At 37.1% G+C, this 16,386-nt stretch overlaps 1 protein-coding gene across 1 annotated transcript in view; it reads left to right on the forward strand.

Annotated features, from left to right (window-relative positions):
- Positions 1 to 16,386, forward strand: part of Bmp2k (BMP2 inducible kinase) — a 120,177-nt gene that overhangs the window by 97,836 nt on the left and 5,955 nt on the right. The window contains exon 16 of the mRNA XM_013516102.1: positions 1,289 to 1,399. Coding sequence (XP_013371556.1) covers positions 1,289 to 1,399 — 111 coding nt within the window. The remainder of the gene's footprint in view (positions 1 to 1,288; positions 1,400 to 16,386) is intronic.

The raw sequence follows: 16,386 nt of genomic DNA on the forward strand, positions 1-16,386 counted from the left end.
TTACCTTGGAGCTTTTGCTTCAGTCTTAAGTCACAAGTTGTTCTAGTTCTATTTGTATTTTCCATTCCCACCCTGCGGTACCTTAGAGTACCTTAGAATTCAGTTGAAACCAACAAAATTAACCTAAGGAATTCTTGAATATAGACAGGCATAAATGTGAATTGTATTGCTTTGAATGCTGATGGACCAAAGGTCTAGTCCTGGGAATGCTTAAAAAGCCTCAGGTAGCATGCTTTTAATTGGTAAAAATCAGAGGAAAAAGACATTCTGCAAAAATCTGGAAGTTCTCAGCTGATACTGTGTCATTACGGGGAGAGTTTATAAACAGGGAAAAGATAAATATACTACAAAATTAAGACACATCAACTCTGCCTCTAACATACCTGTTCTACTCTTGACATGGGTGTGCTCTGGCCCTTCCTCTTTCTGGGAGTTGTTCCCCCGGTATCCACTTCCTGGCCTCCTTTAATGCTTTTCTCACTTAGTAGCTCACCTGGTAATTATTATCACCCTATTACTGTCTACTCTCTTAGTTCCTTTGTGCTGCATTTTTCTCTATATCTTCATTAGCTTTTAAAAAAACATACTGCATACATTTCTTTTGCTCATTGCTTATTTTGTCACCATATAAGCTACATGAGGGTAGGTGTCTTCGTTTGTTTCACATTACATGCCAATTGCCTAGAATAGTGCTTGGCCCATACTAGATGCTGATCCTATATATTTATTTATTGGATGAATAAATAAATCTTTGTCTTTATCTGTGGTTTTGTATCTGTGTTTGTATGTGTGTGTGTGAATGATTTGATACTAAATGTAAAGTAAAATGAGAAATGAATAATAAAATGTAGTGAATTACTTTTTATTGAGAAATAGGATTTACCTATTTTTATGGATTAATCACCATTTGCAATATTTTTTCATATTTTTTAGAGAAAGTGTGCCAAATATGTCATTGTTTAGGAAAGAGGGTTTACAGTTAGGTCCAATATGTTATAACATTACAGATAAGTTATTATTAAAATCAGCTACATGAACTTACTAGGTTAATTGTATTTAATGAAACATAGCACTGATAATATTGTGAGACTTGCCTTTATAGCAAGAAATAATGTGTTAGGCTCAGGATTATGCTGTACTATTTAGAACAATGCAACTCTGAGTCTAATACTTATCAAAAAGGCTGTTTTGTTTAATTTCACTTTTTATTTATATAGAAGTATATCACTTTTGATTTAAAGACCACTTTTCTTTTCTCTTTTTATTTTGTTTCATCTTATTTTTGCAGACAGGCTGGAGGAGAAAGCATCCTCAGATAAGAATGTAGACCCACTTTCTGCTCCATGTACCCATCCTCCAGAAGATCCTTTTGGTTCTGTTCCTTTCATTTCTCATTCAGGCAAGTTACATATGTAACATCACTATCATTAAAAAATATGCACAACAACAAAATCTGATGAATATAAAGTGAGGGTAAGAATCAGATGTTAGTTATGAGGGCATATTAGAATATTATTTCAGCCTTCAGCCATCCTTGTCTTCCTAATGTTCGTCCCATTGGGATATTCAGGTGTACCTTTGCCAACATAGAAAAATGTTGATACACATAATAGAAACATAACTATTTTTTCACCTTTATTACCGGATACTATTTTTAAAAACCCATGCCTGAAAATTCATTTTTCACAATTAAAATACATCTAAAAATATTTTTGTATTTAGCATTTGCTTAAAAATGGTGGAGTTTTCCTAACATTTTGTCTTGTAGTTGGCATTTAAAAATTAGTAACAGTGGGTTTTTCTTGGGTCACAGTCATTTTGTTTTAGTTACTTTTTTCATATAGTAGCCCAGCTTTTGATTTCAATTCAAAATTTAAATATTGATATTAATATTTTTTAGTAATAATTTCAGAGTAATTACACTGTTAATACTGAGAAGATACTAGGATAGAATAGAATCTCACTTTTCCATAAATGAATTCTTTGTGTATGTGTGGTCATAGAGAAAAAAATGAGTTTAAATCTTGGTGAAGGGAAATACGTGGAAAGAAATGATGATTGTTAGAAGGTGAAGATTTAGTTTAAGATAGTCAAGATAACTGTCAGCCTTGGTTTTTGGTTTTCTTCTTTTATTCCTCAGGTAAATTACATAGTATTGTACTTAAATAATTGGACTGGCAAGTGGTTAAAACTGAGATGAGAATTCAGGGCAATCCTAAGAGATGCAGGGAACGGGCCATAGGGACAAGAGAAGTAGAAGAGAGCTGACGAGAGAGGAAAGTTAAGAGGAAAACAAATAACGAATCATACTTTGTGAAATGCTCATGGGGGCAGGTGATTGGCAGTACAGTGGTACCTCGGTTCTCGAACACGATTCTTTCCACAGTTCTGGTCGCAAACCAAATTGGAGGAGAACCGAATCAAATTCTCAATCAAATTAGTTTCTTTCTCTCTTTCTCTGTCTCTCTTTTTGTGTTTTTAAGACAGGGTTTCACTGTGCAGTTCAGGCTGGCCTCCAACTCACAGTGATCCTCCTGCCTCAGCCTCCCAAGTGCTGGGATTACAGGCGTGCACCACCACACCTGGCTCAAATTAGTTTTAGTGTCGACCTTAGGAGGAAATTTGATTCAGTTCTCATCCAGTTTGTTGTGCGACCAGAATCATGGAAATAATTGAGTTTGTGAACAGAGGTACCACTGTAGTCTATCAGATTTAGCATTTAGCGGTTATTTGATCTTGATAAGAATAATATAGTTGGAATCATTTCAATGGATTGAGAAATGTAAGGGATATAAGAAAATTGAGATATTATTGGTGGTTATTCTTTGCAGCTGTCAGCTGTACTATGAATAGAGAAAGGTACACAAGGATTAGGAAAGGGATTTTGTATATAATGTGGGGGTAGGTGTCAATAGAAAGTCTAAAAGAGAAGGAATAAAAAACATATTCTTAAGAGACAAGCCAGGGGTGGTGGCACACCTGTGATCAGCACTTGGGAGGCTGAGGCAGGAGGATCATTGTGAGTTCGAGACCAGCCTGGGCTTCAAAGTGAGCTCAAGGCCAGCCTGAACTGCATAGGGAGACCCTGTCTCAGAAAAGAAAAGAAAAGAAAAGAGAAGAGAAGAGAAGAGATAAAGACTTGTCCAACAAAAACAAAACCCCAAACAAAGCAAAAACAGAAGAAAGAAGAGATGAAGTCAGCATAGATGAAGAATAAGCATCAAATAAGACCTCAGAATTTCTCCTTTCGAGACTGGACACAGATAAACATTAGTGTGCAGTAGAAAATTAAAGAGAACTAATGCTCCGTGGCTTCAGTTTTCCTTGTAAAGTATATGGTAGAGTTGTTCCCTGAGATGAATGAAGTGGCAGTAGCTCAGTGGCTTGAGAAGCTAAACAGTTTGGGCTGTGTAAGTATGGGAGAGGTCCTCAGGAGCCAGCCTAGCTTGCTGGTCGTTGGTTTACAGTGGTGTCAGTGCAGTGATGAATCTAGTGATTGTTGCAGTTGGTTTGGGAGAGAAGACAGCAGATATAACATTGTGTGAGAATAGCAGGAGCTGCGGGAAGAAAGGAGGTGCTGATAAGGGAGAGGTTGAAGTCGTGTACAATGAGATCAGGCTGCGTGGAGGTTGTGAGGCCATTGAGGACGATGATAATCACCTGGATAAAAAGCCAGATGACCTGTTACAGAATAGTGATTATGGGTAGGTGAGTAGACCATCTGGATAGATGAGAGAGTATGAACTGAGACACATTTCTAAGTGGCTTACGTGCACACATAAAAGTTTGGAATTAAGGAGGGTCTGTAATGTGGTGTCTGAGACATCATATTTAATATTAAAGTTTTGCTAAGGAGGGAAGGCTTGACCATATACCAGCAAGAAGAAAAGCAGCAGTTCAGTCGCTGACTGAGCACACACAAAAGAGCACTAGTATGAAGGTTGGGGAAAAAATGATACAAAAGTAGCAGGAGAGAGACTATCAGATCCTGCTGAACAAGGGGATTTTAAATGATCACCATTTGAAAGCCATACAGGAAGTGAAATGCAGAAGAGGCCTGACTCTTCCATTGATTTAAATGACTTTGTCAGTGTTAGCTGGCATATATGTAGAAATCTCTAATGCTTCCAACTCAGAGCTCCAAGGAGCTCATGTTTTTTACAGTGGAAGAACAAACAGGAGAAGCCTGTGACACTGTTGTGGAAGGATAGCAGGGAAGATGATAGTTGGCAGGGAGGGAAGAGGTGTTAAGGAGTTGATCACAGAATTGGATGTTGGACTGTTTTCAAACTAAGAAAGGATTTTCCAGAAGGAAAACAGGAGGTGGGGCTGGGGATATAGCTCAGTGGCACAGTGCCTGCCTGACAAGCACAAGGTCCTGAGTTCGATTCCCAGAACGAACAAACAAAAAAGTTAAAAAAAGAAGGAGTAAAGGTGTTCTAGGCAAATGGAATAGCATGAGTAAATGGCCTGGTGTTTTCCAGGAAGCTAGAGGAGTGGTTGCCCCTATGTTCTTAGCTCTAGGTCCTGTTTCTCTTCTAATCCTTTTTCTAATCCCTTCTAATTGTGTTTTCTTTTTGCGCTTCAGGAGTAAGCCCTGGGTTGGTTGGCCACATAGAATCATCTTATTTGTTTGTTGCTTTCACTTATAATGTCACTTTAAGACTTTTTTAGGAATATTAGCAGAAGAAAACATTTTGGTAGACCGTGTTTTAAAATGAATTAAATCTAGCTTTTCTTCTTATTTTAACATTTCTATATAGGAAAATTCATATTTTATAAATAACCATTCTACAAAAATCAGTAATTATATCAAGGACATGTTTGATGGTATATACAAATGTAATGGTTTATTCTCTTAAGTTTATATTTTAGTTATCATGGAATTAATTTACCTTTTATTTCAGATTGCTAAACTAATGAGTAGCATAATTCATTAGAAAAACCATTGACTTTGGTATTTGGAAGCCCTGGGATCAAGTCTTGATTCTCTCACAAATTAACCATCTTCTACTAGGTGTTGCTTAATTTTTAGATTTTCTGTAATACTAGCTAATTGATAGAATTATTGGGAGGATGGAAAGGATGTTAGAAAAGTACATATATCAGTAAATATTGGTTGCTATTTTGGCTGCTGTTGTTGGTAGTATTATTAATAGTATTTTTACTGTTTACTACTAACTTCTGAAATCTTAAGTGCTAAATATGTGGCAGCTGCTATCCAGGCATGAGTGGTATGGAATTCCAATGATAATAAGCTAGTATTCTTTTCATTACTGAAGGAAACATTTAAAATACAGAATCTATTGTGAGGTTGATTTTATAACTATTATTTCTATGTTTACCAAAGCATTAACTGCCAGAATTCATATAGTGTACTCACTAAAAAAAGTATCAAAAGCATGGTATTTACAGTCTGTCTGGAAATGCACACCTTTCCCTTCTCCCCAGGGCACTGTTGCACTGTGTGTATCAACATAGAATGCAGAGTTCTGTAAACCAGTAGAATGTGTACTCCCCAATTTAATAAACACCCATGACCTCTGAAACATAAAGGTATCATGGAATTGTAGAATTGTATTTGAAGAATTTTTTTGGCATGTAGACGACATTAATTAGACTGTATTCTATTTCATTTCTTTTTAAATTTGGTTTAGGCTTAATTAGTTTAGGTTCATATATTGGATCATTTTATAAGCCACAATGAAATATATAGTTTATTCCTTTACATTCTAGTATGTAATTCTTGATAATCACGAATTTTTCCATTTGTCTAATTTCAGGATGTAAGCAGTAAAGAATATTGAGTTCTGCTCTAAATAGTAGAAACTGAGACTCGGAGAGGGCCAGAGACTTATGTAAGGTCACATAGTTCATAAATAGATATCCAGCTCTGATTTCAAACTGTTCTGTAAATAGTGGCAAAGCAAATAAAATCATTAATCTGTTTCAAGAAAAATCTATAATAATATGAATAACATAATAGAAATATCAGTTATATGGTATTTTTAACCTGGCTGAGAAAAATCGTTCACAACTAGTATGGTGTTTGTCTCTCCTCTCCTTTTTTTGAGACAGGGTCTTGCTGTATAGTTAGGTTGGCCTTGAACTGTGTAGCCTATGTAGCCCAGGCTGGCCTTAGACTTGTTACTATCCTCGTGCCTTGGCCTCCTGAGTGCTGGGATTATATGCATGCACCACCATGCTCAGCTACTGTGGTTTTCTTTTACTTAAACCATGTCACTTAGCTTGTCTTCAGAGAAATAGTACAGATTTTGGTAAAAACTTTACCCTAATCCGCTAATCCTTGGACTGAACATGTTAAATTGCTGGGAAATGATGGCTGGCAGTATGTTACCAATTCAACATGAGTTTTAGTCTTACGCCCCTCCCTTCTACTCTAGATGATGAGACAACAGAAGGGATGTAATTACACAGCAGTTCCCAACCATTTATCCTCTTATCATCTGATAGCAAAGAAAAGAACATCAAAATAAAATTTCCTTGACCCTGGAAGCTTCTTACATGATTAAACGTGCACCACCTGTTTTATAACTAAAAGAACAACTGCCCTTTAAATGGCAACCTGGTTTTTAAGAATGGTGATGGGAATAATGTGGTGCAAATACTCTTCTCACATTTGACATTTTCTAAATATTTGGAATTTTTGGTATATTTGTAAGGGTTCCTTTTACAATATTTATTTAAACTAGTGTAGCATTAATAAGGATCTCATGCCTTTTATGGGATATTTGTTTAAAGGAATACTGTAATTTGTGTGTGTGTATACATATATAAATTTACCCAAAGAAATGTTACCTTAGGCATTGATTACACATTTGACTTTTGAGTTGGTGTCTTGTTTTTTACTGTGCAGGACTATGATGTCTTTTTATGAAAACTAAATTACCTTTTATGAAAATTTACACACATAGAATGGGCAAATTCATGTTCTTAGATTCATTTGGCAAATTCATATTCTTGTGTCTCTTTGATGAGGTACACCTGATTTTCAGAACTGCTTATTTGTTTTTTCCTTTTTTTTTTTTTTTTTTTGGTTTTTCTCCGGTACCGGAAACCGAACTCACGACCTTGCGCTTGCCAGGCAGGCGCTTTTGCCGTTGAGCTAAATCCCCAGCCCCTGTTTTTTCCTTAGATACACATTTTCCAAATAACTGGATGAGGATTAGCGTGTGTTAACATAATTGTTTCATAACTGTTAAAGTGAATAATAAGCTTTTTGAAGTCTAATACTGACTTATTCATCTTCGAATGCCATTTAATACCTTGCTGAATGAATTCATTATCAGAGTATACTTCAGTAATCTAATCTCTCACCCCTCCTGTATTTAATTAACTTCGACTAAATAAGATAATTATTTAATGTTCAATCTTTCTGCTAAGTTTCACTATTTTTATTTTATAGATAAGGAAACTAAGGTTTATTGCAGTACTTATCTTCCATGGATTTTGTAAAGTTGAACAGTCTTGTTTTATAAAGCCTTACAATATTTCTAGAATTTAGTTCTATAAATCTACAGATTATAAAATACTATTAATAAAAGATTTATCAGAGGGTTTAACAAGACACTATTTGATGAAATGAAAACAATACAGCACTGACTATTAGTTTTTTTTTTTAACTTTTCAGCCCTATCCCCACCCCCTCCCTCCAGTAGTGGGGATTAGACCCAGGGCCTGAGCTTTATGCACTGCTTTTGTTATTTTGAGACAGGGTCTTGCTAAGTTACTGAGTTGTCTGGGCTGGTGTCTAACTTGTGGTTCTCTTGCTTCAGCCTCCAAGAGCTCTGACATCAACATACATTTGCCACCACACCTGGCTTTAGGCATTTTTTTATAAAGAAGATACAAAAGATACGTCTGTAAATGTATATTGTATGCCCTGATGGTAAGCTCTGTTGAATTTTTGCTAGGTGATAATCTTATTAGTAGTTCTTTTGTTTTTAATTGAATTTTTTGTTAGTACACATTTGTAGTACATAATGATTACATTCGTCCCAAGGCATTAGTACATGTATATAACACAGCTCTTTTTACTGGTGTTTAATTATAGAATTTATAGGTAAGACTTTGAAGCTAGTTTCATCAGCAAGAGAATCACCATGACCTTGTTATAAACACTAAACTTGGGCATGCTACAATCTCTTCTGTATAATAAAGTGAGATGGAATTAAATCTCTAAAAGTCCTTTTGTGTCTTATGCTTGCAAGATTTAGTTGACTAGACACTATGAAATAGCATTAGTGTTACCATGTTAAAAAGTGGAAGGAAAGAAGAAAAGACCAAGAACTTAAATTTTGAGTGGTAACAGTGCATAACCTTTAAAATGGTAAGAAGTCATGACAGTGATCTGAAACGAGGGAAGCTTTTGAAAATGTGGTTAGTAAGATGGAAGAGAAAAAGCTTTGCGAAAGATCATAGCTGAGCCAGGCGTGGTGGCCCATACCTATAATCCCAGTCCTTGGGAGGCTGAGCAGGAGGACTGACGCAAGTTCGAGGCCAACCTGGGCTACATAGTGAGCTTAAGGCCAACTTGAACTACATAGTGAGACCCTATCTCAAGACAAACAAACAAACCATAGCAAACGATACAGAGTATTTTCATCCTAATGTTTGAGCCTAAATGACGGGAATTAAGAGGAATTATATGAAAAACTCGTGGCACTACACTTGTGCACCTGACAGTGTTACTTCCTAAATGCTCTGATTCATTTCTTAGTAGTATATAGTTACCTGCTGGTGTAAAGTATAATACAGCAGCAATAACAATAGTAGATTTTGGTAAGTACCTACAAACATACCAGCACTGTTTTACACATTTCTGTATTTTTACTTCAACTGCTGTTACAAGTTTTTGAGGCAGGTAATATTGTTCTTCCTACTTTATAGGTGAAAAGTTGAGATACTAATGTTTGATTCCAAATAACACGTTCATGTTACTTTACTGAGTTTACTGAATTGCAGGTTTCTAAATAATCAAAGCATTCAGTTATTAGCGTTGAATGACGATGTGGTAATTCTATATGAAGTATGTAGAGTAAAGCAATGAGAATAATTTTAATCACTCTGAGTACTAGTCCTCCTGTCATTTGTCTTAGCAGTTTAAATTGAAACTTTCTTGGTAGTTTATAAGGTATGTGGGAAAATCCAAGACTTCATAAGTCTTGCTATTTCTCCTCTTAGTAATTTGCCCAAATCTGTATTGTTTGTGTTAGTTATTCCCCTGATTCTCAGGCTTGGATCTGAGGGAATTTTGGCTGTTTCTAGCAATCGAATCAGACCTCATAAAGGAGGATTTGCTCTTACTTCAAATAGTGGCATCTGGTAGAAATGAAGAATTTAAAGAGCACTGTATTAGCTGGTGAGACCTGCATTCTGGCTCCTGTGCTTGTGATAAGTTGATGTGTATCCTCAGTTCATGAAGTACTTTAGATCATTACTATATGATCTCCGAAGTTTCCTTTGTGAAAGTCTGATTTTATAAGTCTAGGTTTTGAAAGTAAATTCATAATTGAATCCTGTTTTGAATCTTTGAAAATGTTTGTTCTTATTTCTTTATTTTTAAAGAGAATAATTAAAAGAATAGCAAAATACCAACAATATAGACAAAAACAAAAGAAAGCAAAAGATACAGTTTCAGGACAAAATGATAGGAATTAACCTATTTAAATGTAGAAAAGAGTATTCTTAGTATGTTGGCACCTAAGCTACCTGAAAATTTTATTCCATATTTTTACATATATATTAATATATTCACTATTTTAAATTTTTTCACTGAAAATTGTAATGCTGTTTTGATTAATGGTCTACTCGTTTGTTCTTATTTGGGGAACAGGGGTTGAAGTAATAGCTCCCAATTGATTAACCCTTTTGCTAAGATTTGCTTGTAAATATGAGCCAATCACATAGATTATTGCATGTCACTTGTTAGTTACTGCATAAATAAGTAAACTTGCTTCAGTGTCACCGATTAAAGTGCATTTTGCTATGATAGTCAATAAAGATGAAATTTTTAGTTTGTAGTTCCAAGGCACAAAATGAAGAATATTCTGAGTAGAAGTAATTCTGTCAAAAAATCATTGCACTAAAGGAGAGATAAGTGCCTTAGAGCCAAAAATAAAATAGTATATGAAATTTTACAGTGTTTACAAAAATTAATAGAGAAAAAAATGTAACCGACATAATCCAGACATTTGTTGATGCTATAAATACAGGTTTCTACTATTTAAGTATTATAGTTCCCTCCCCACCTGCTTACAAAACAGCCATTTTTATGTTAATACAAATCTCAGCAAATATGGAGATTATTAGGATTTAGGATATATTGAATTATGGAGAAACATATTTAGGCTTTACTTTAGGGAAATTAACTTTAGCAGTGAGATAATCCTGATTAAATTTCATAGTAAATCAAATGTGTATTATTTAATCTAACAATAATGCAGAAGCAATCTGTCCCCAGAAACAGTAATGGGACTCTTTGAATTTTGTTTTATAAATTACAGGAATATGTTTAGCAAAGAAATGGCTTATAGAAGTTTGTGGCACTTTTAGCCAGAGGTCACATTTTACAATATGGTACATAATACGTGAACTTTATAAAGTGTAATACTTCAGTAGTCTTTTGTGTTGGGTCCTCTGCATCCTTGGGTTCAACCATGTATCAAAAATTTTTCTAAAATTAATGAATTAATTAATTTTTTTGCTAGGGATTGAACCCAGGGCCTTGTGCATGCAAGGTAAGAACTCTACCACTGAGCTACATCTCTAGGCCACTCAAATAGTATTTTTTTATAAAAATTATGTCTGGACAGGTTTTTTTCTTGTCATTCCCTACACCATGTAGTGTAACTATTTACATAACATTACATTGTATTTAGGTATTATAAGTCATTTAGAGATGATTTAAGGTACACAGCAGGTACACAGGGTGTGTGTAAATACTGTGCCTTATCGTGGGGGACTTGGACATCAGAGGGTTCTGGTGTGGGGCTGCTGTAAGAGTCCCACTCATATACTAAGGCATATCTGTGTGCTGAAACACTTTTATTTTTGTATAGTTCCCATTTCATGCTCAGTAGCTCTGTAGTTGGACAGTGAAGAGCAAAGGATTAGGTAGAGTGCTGTTACTGCAGAATGTAAAAACATATCAGCTTGTTATAAGATGGCAGCCAGGAACTGCTTTTCTTCAGCAGAAGGTGTTAGATCTGACTACAGGTACTTACATTATGCTTCTGGTGGTAACCACTTAAGTTGCTGGTAGTATTTGCAGAAAATTCAGAGTGCTTCATTGCTGCTATTGACTGCAACAGCTGAGGGAGTGGAACTTTGTAGAAGTAGAAAAGCATTTAAACTTCACTGTTTAATTTGTTTCATTCATTTGTGGGTTGTGAGCATATGGAAGAAAGGAATTTGGGTACTTTTTCCTGTTGCTTTGGTTTTATAAGGAGAAACAGTAATAAACTAGTCTGTTTATACCAACCAGTTGGCCATACTCCTTGAGGCTGTAATCTGAAAGCACGAAGATGGCATAGATCAGTGTATCTTTTCTTGCCCTTTCTGAAAGCAGTCTTTTTCCATTTCTTACACTGTTTCCTCAATTACAGCTATTTAAAAATCAGAAATGCAATTTCTAGAATAAAAAATGCACCCTTGTATGGTGGGTGGATATACATTTGTTAGTCCCCTTACTTCTGTCTAAAGTGGACCTAAATCCATCTTCAATTAGCCATAGAAACGTTGTCTTTACTTCCTTTCCTCCCAAGCCTGTCATCATTAGATTCACCTTCAGCCAGAGCCCGGAAAAGTTACCAGACTGAGTGTGGTGGATCAAACAATTGAATTTAGCTCTTTCCTGGAGATGATGTTGGGAGAGGGCTTATTATTGTGTCTGGCACAGTGGTAAGTCCTTCCTTCACAATAGACCTAATATGAAGTAAAATCTATTATTAAGCCATTCCTGTGCATGAAGAGAGAGGAAAGTAGCTGTGTCCTTGGGAAGACTCTTATTAGGTTATTATTATGATTACTATTTTTTGGTATGTCTCAATTATCTATAATAAGGGAATAACAATAAGTGGATCATGTGAAAGTGACACCTAGAAGGGAGGGTTTTTTCTGTTTTCTCCTCAAGGAAAATGTTCCAGAAAACTAGACACAAACTAGAGGTTCTAGTAATAATATTTAAAAGTTGTATATACAGTATTTTGTAAGGCTTCTATCAGAATAATGGACCATGTTTGTATGTGCAAAGATGGATTACAAATGGTAAGCAAAAATCCCTACAAATTTATATCCACACTGGCAATTACAAGTATAGTTCTGTGTGTCACTTTACAACAGAGAAATGTTTATTAAAGCAACGTTGAGAATCTGACAGGGGAGTTGGAATGACAAGTAGAAAGCTACAGATGTCTTCTGGAAATCAGTGACCACCAGTTGATTAATGGAAACAGTATATGTTAGGAGGGCTGGAATTGAAATGTAAGAATAACAGAAAGAAGGTGACGTGAAAGATACTGCCGAAGATGGAGTATCTGTCCTGTTGGAAATGTTCAGAAGATCTTCAGGAATAAACCTAAATTCCTTAGAAATGGAAAATTTTCCCAGAGTGCTTGCACATAATTGTTACAAAGAGTGTTATCTGTAAGTAGAAGCATACAGAAGCAAGTTTGGATAATCCTGGGTTTCTTAAAATGGGATTCTCTGTGTAAGACTTGTTAGCCCCTTTAATGAGCATATTCTGGGTGAGCAGGGGTGGAGGCAGCATATGGAGTGCATCCCCTCAGAGACCTGGCTGCCTGCACCCACACAGAGGTGTGGCTGTGGGTAACAGGAGCAGTGTTCCGCAGATCGCACTTCAGGAGACAGGGATGTTCCTGGAGGTGTCTGTGCATGTGAAGAGAGCACATGCAGCTTTCTGTGAGCAGGCAGGCTCGAGGTGAGGAGCTAAGTGTATCAGAGGACACCTTCCAGCCTGAAGGGTGATTATACATTGTTTCCAGTAACAATCATGAAGAGCAGTTTTGGCCATCTAAGGTTACTACCTTTGTTTTAATAGAAGTGTGCTCTATGGGGCAAGTCCCACGTGAGAAGCTGCATCTTACTTGGTTTCAATGTTGGGATACCAAATACACCATGTAGCCCTTAGCTGGTTTTAAGTAGGATGAAGCTCGTATTTGTATTTAGAAATAATCTCATGGAATTTTCCAGATTCTCCTCCCCCACTTACTCCTTAGCACCACCTTTAGAGTCAGAGTTGTCAGCAAACTAAAAGATGACCAGGTCCAATGGGCACTTTCTATCCTCAGTTTACAGGACCTCTCAACACCATCTGGCCTGGTAGTCCGTTGTTTTCCTTAGAAGCTCTGGCCTCTCTCAACTTCCATGATGTTGCACTCTCCTGAGTTTGGTCCTCCTTGGCTGCTACTTTGTAGGTTACTGTGCAGGTTCCTCCTTCTCTACTGATTTCTATATGTTTACGCGCACGGGCTCAATTTTGTGTCTTCTTTTTCTTCAGTATTCTCCAGGTGAACTTCGTTTAGTTTTGTGGCTTTCTCCATACCTTGTGCATGGTGACAGCTCCCAGATCTATTTGTGTACCCACAAACATGTACTCTCCATTTCCCTGCTGCCCTCTCCACATCCACACTTTCTCCCCTTTGTAATCTTTCCTACACAGCAGTCATCTTTCCTGATTATACCCATTTTAAAGCTACAGGTTTGTTTGTTTTGTTTTGTGTTTTTTAAATGAAATCCAAACTCCTTACCTGGCCTCACAGGGACTATCAAGTCAGGGCATTTTAGGTCTTCCTGCTCATCCTGTATAGCAGCCCTCTTGCTCACTGTGCTGTCCTCCCGGCCTGTTGTCAGTCCCTCACATACCCTGCTTTTACATGGAGCAGCTTCTCACGTATCCTTTGCATGGCTGACCCCTTTTTACTCTGTAGTTTTAGCTTTCATTTCTCGGGAAGCCCTTCACTCACTGCCCATAAGAGGTGTATGCTCCCCTTCCCCACGCTGTTCTCTCAGAATCCTAGTCAGTGTTTACTTGTTTTATTCGTTAATCTATCATCATGTAGCTTGTAGTAAAGTGTCCTGAAAAGTGTTTTTTGAATGAAATAAGAAAACATGAACTTGAATTCCAAGGTAAAAGTATCTCCAGATGTAGTTTATTTTTCTTTATTGTATTCCTTTATATTTATTTTGTTATATTCTGAATATAGTTAGTAAGCTCAGAATCACTTGTTTCATTTCAATATTGTTTCAGTATAATGCTCAGGTACAGAGATACATGATAAAAGAGAATGTAATAAATAGTATTGATCAGGGAAAAGGAGATGGTTCCAGTGCTGTGGAGCAGGTACTACAGTGAAGGTCTGTATGAGGTTCATCAGGAATACCATGTAGAGAACACCCACTTTTTTAATGTAGAGAATAGGCACTTTTTAAAACAGGTGGCTCTGAAGGGTCCTGGGTCTTCAAATACTGCCCTAGTCAGAAGACTCAAAGTAAGAGCAGGAAAGGTAGAAGGGCATTCATTACTGAGGCCCAGTATTGCATTGGGGAGAGATGTTGAGATAGCAGGTATCCTTTATTCCCCAAGTCTATTACATTCCTGAGTTACTGATAGCAAATTTTAAGAGGCCAGATGGCTATCTGATTCCTGAGTTTGCACAGGGAGATTTCGGGTATGGCTATAATAAAGGATACCCTTAGGAGACCCTGGGACCTGAAGTTAAAGATGTTACAGGACAGAACTCCAACAGAGAAGCATTCCTTGTGGTGTGGGCTGGACTTCAGAGACCACTGGAAGATGTTACACAGCCAGGTGCATGATGAGTGTGTCAGAACAATTATTCTGGTGACAGCTTAAAGGAGTGAGGGCTGTGGGTCAGGAGGCAGAGAAGCAAGTGTGAGGCTGAGCTACAAGGTGAGAAGTACTGAGGGAATGAATAGGTAAGTGAATAGGGGAAGGAACAGATTCAAGACTAAAACCACACTGAGATGATCTGATTATCTAGTAATCTAAGGTCCTGTGTAGGTAGAGGTACTGCTCAATAATTTAGAGGGAACTGGTAAATAGCACATCTGAAGAGGAAAGATGATCTTTGAAATTGCTGAGTTTGGGGCAACCGTAGGAGAAGTATTCTTAGTAACGGAGATCTGAGTGTGGAACTCGGCTGTAAAATGTAGGTTAAAAAGATTAGTCAGCCAGAACTACTGGTGTACTTGGCAATCAGCATAGGAGTATTTAGGACTCCGGGAAGAGGAGGCAGAGAAAGACAGCCAAGGATAGAGCCCTGGGGAACACAGGAATTTAAGGAAATGTTGTTGCTGGGCATGGTGGTACATGCCTGTGATCTCAGCACTTTGGGAGGCTGAGGTGGAAGGACTGAAAGTTCAAGGCCAGACTGGGCAATTTAGTGAAACTGTCTCAAAATATAAGAAGAGGGCTGGGGACTGGGGGCATGTAGTTCAGTATGAAGGCCATAGGTTCAGTCTCCAGTATTGTCCTTCACACCCCTCAAAGATTTTAAAGACAAGACTCTATAATCAGAGTTGTAGGAAGACAGAGCTGCCTTTTCAAGAGCTTGAAGCAGTCCTATGCTGGAGACCACTATGTTCATAATGGAAAAGTAATGTCCCTCCTTCAGAACCTAATTAGTTTTTGTAACTACAGACTATACGTCTAGCCCCAGCTAATTGTTTCGAAAATATTTCAGCTTAGTTGAAGGGAAGGGATAAATAACTCTGTGAATTAATATAAATTGATTCTCATCTCTGGACAAATCAATTTAGTATACCAGTGCTGGGAAGGGAGTACGTTTTCATGTAAATTAATGTGTATTTCTTTATTATATACCAGATAGTTAAACTGCAAAGTACTGTGTGTGTGTTTTTTTTTTTTTTGGTTTTTCTTTGGTACCGGGAACCGAACTCACGACCTTGTGCTTGCCAGGCAGGCGCTTTGCCGCTGAGCTAAATCCCCAGCCCTACTGTGTGTGTTTGATGTAACTTTATTGCCAGTAGACAGCATCCTGATGGTGGGATGTATCTTAAATACAATATGCTTTAATGTAATGTCTTGCAGTATGGTGCTGTAGTTAAAAGTACAGTGTGTCAGCCAGAGAAAGTCTATGTCCGTGGTGCAGTCTCTGTCTAGTGCGTATCTTCTGCTTTGATAGGGTAAGGATGTGGACACCCTCATGCTGACTATGCAAAAGATACTAACTTCTAAAAAGGAAAATGCTGACTTAACAAGATTAGTGAACCATGTAACTAAGCAAATAAGCTGTTCATACCAATCTCTCTCTCTGGAAAAACTTCATAGATTTGAAAAGCACAGGTTGTTTGGAGAATGTA

The sequence above is a fragment of the Chinchilla lanigera genome, unplaced genomic scaffold (assembly GCF_000276665.1).
Source record: "Chinchilla lanigera isolate Chin_1 unplaced genomic scaffold, ChiLan1.0 scaffold00032, whole genome shotgun sequence".
Lineage (NCBI taxonomy): Eukaryota > Metazoa > Chordata > Mammalia > Rodentia > Chinchillidae > Chinchilla > Chinchilla lanigera.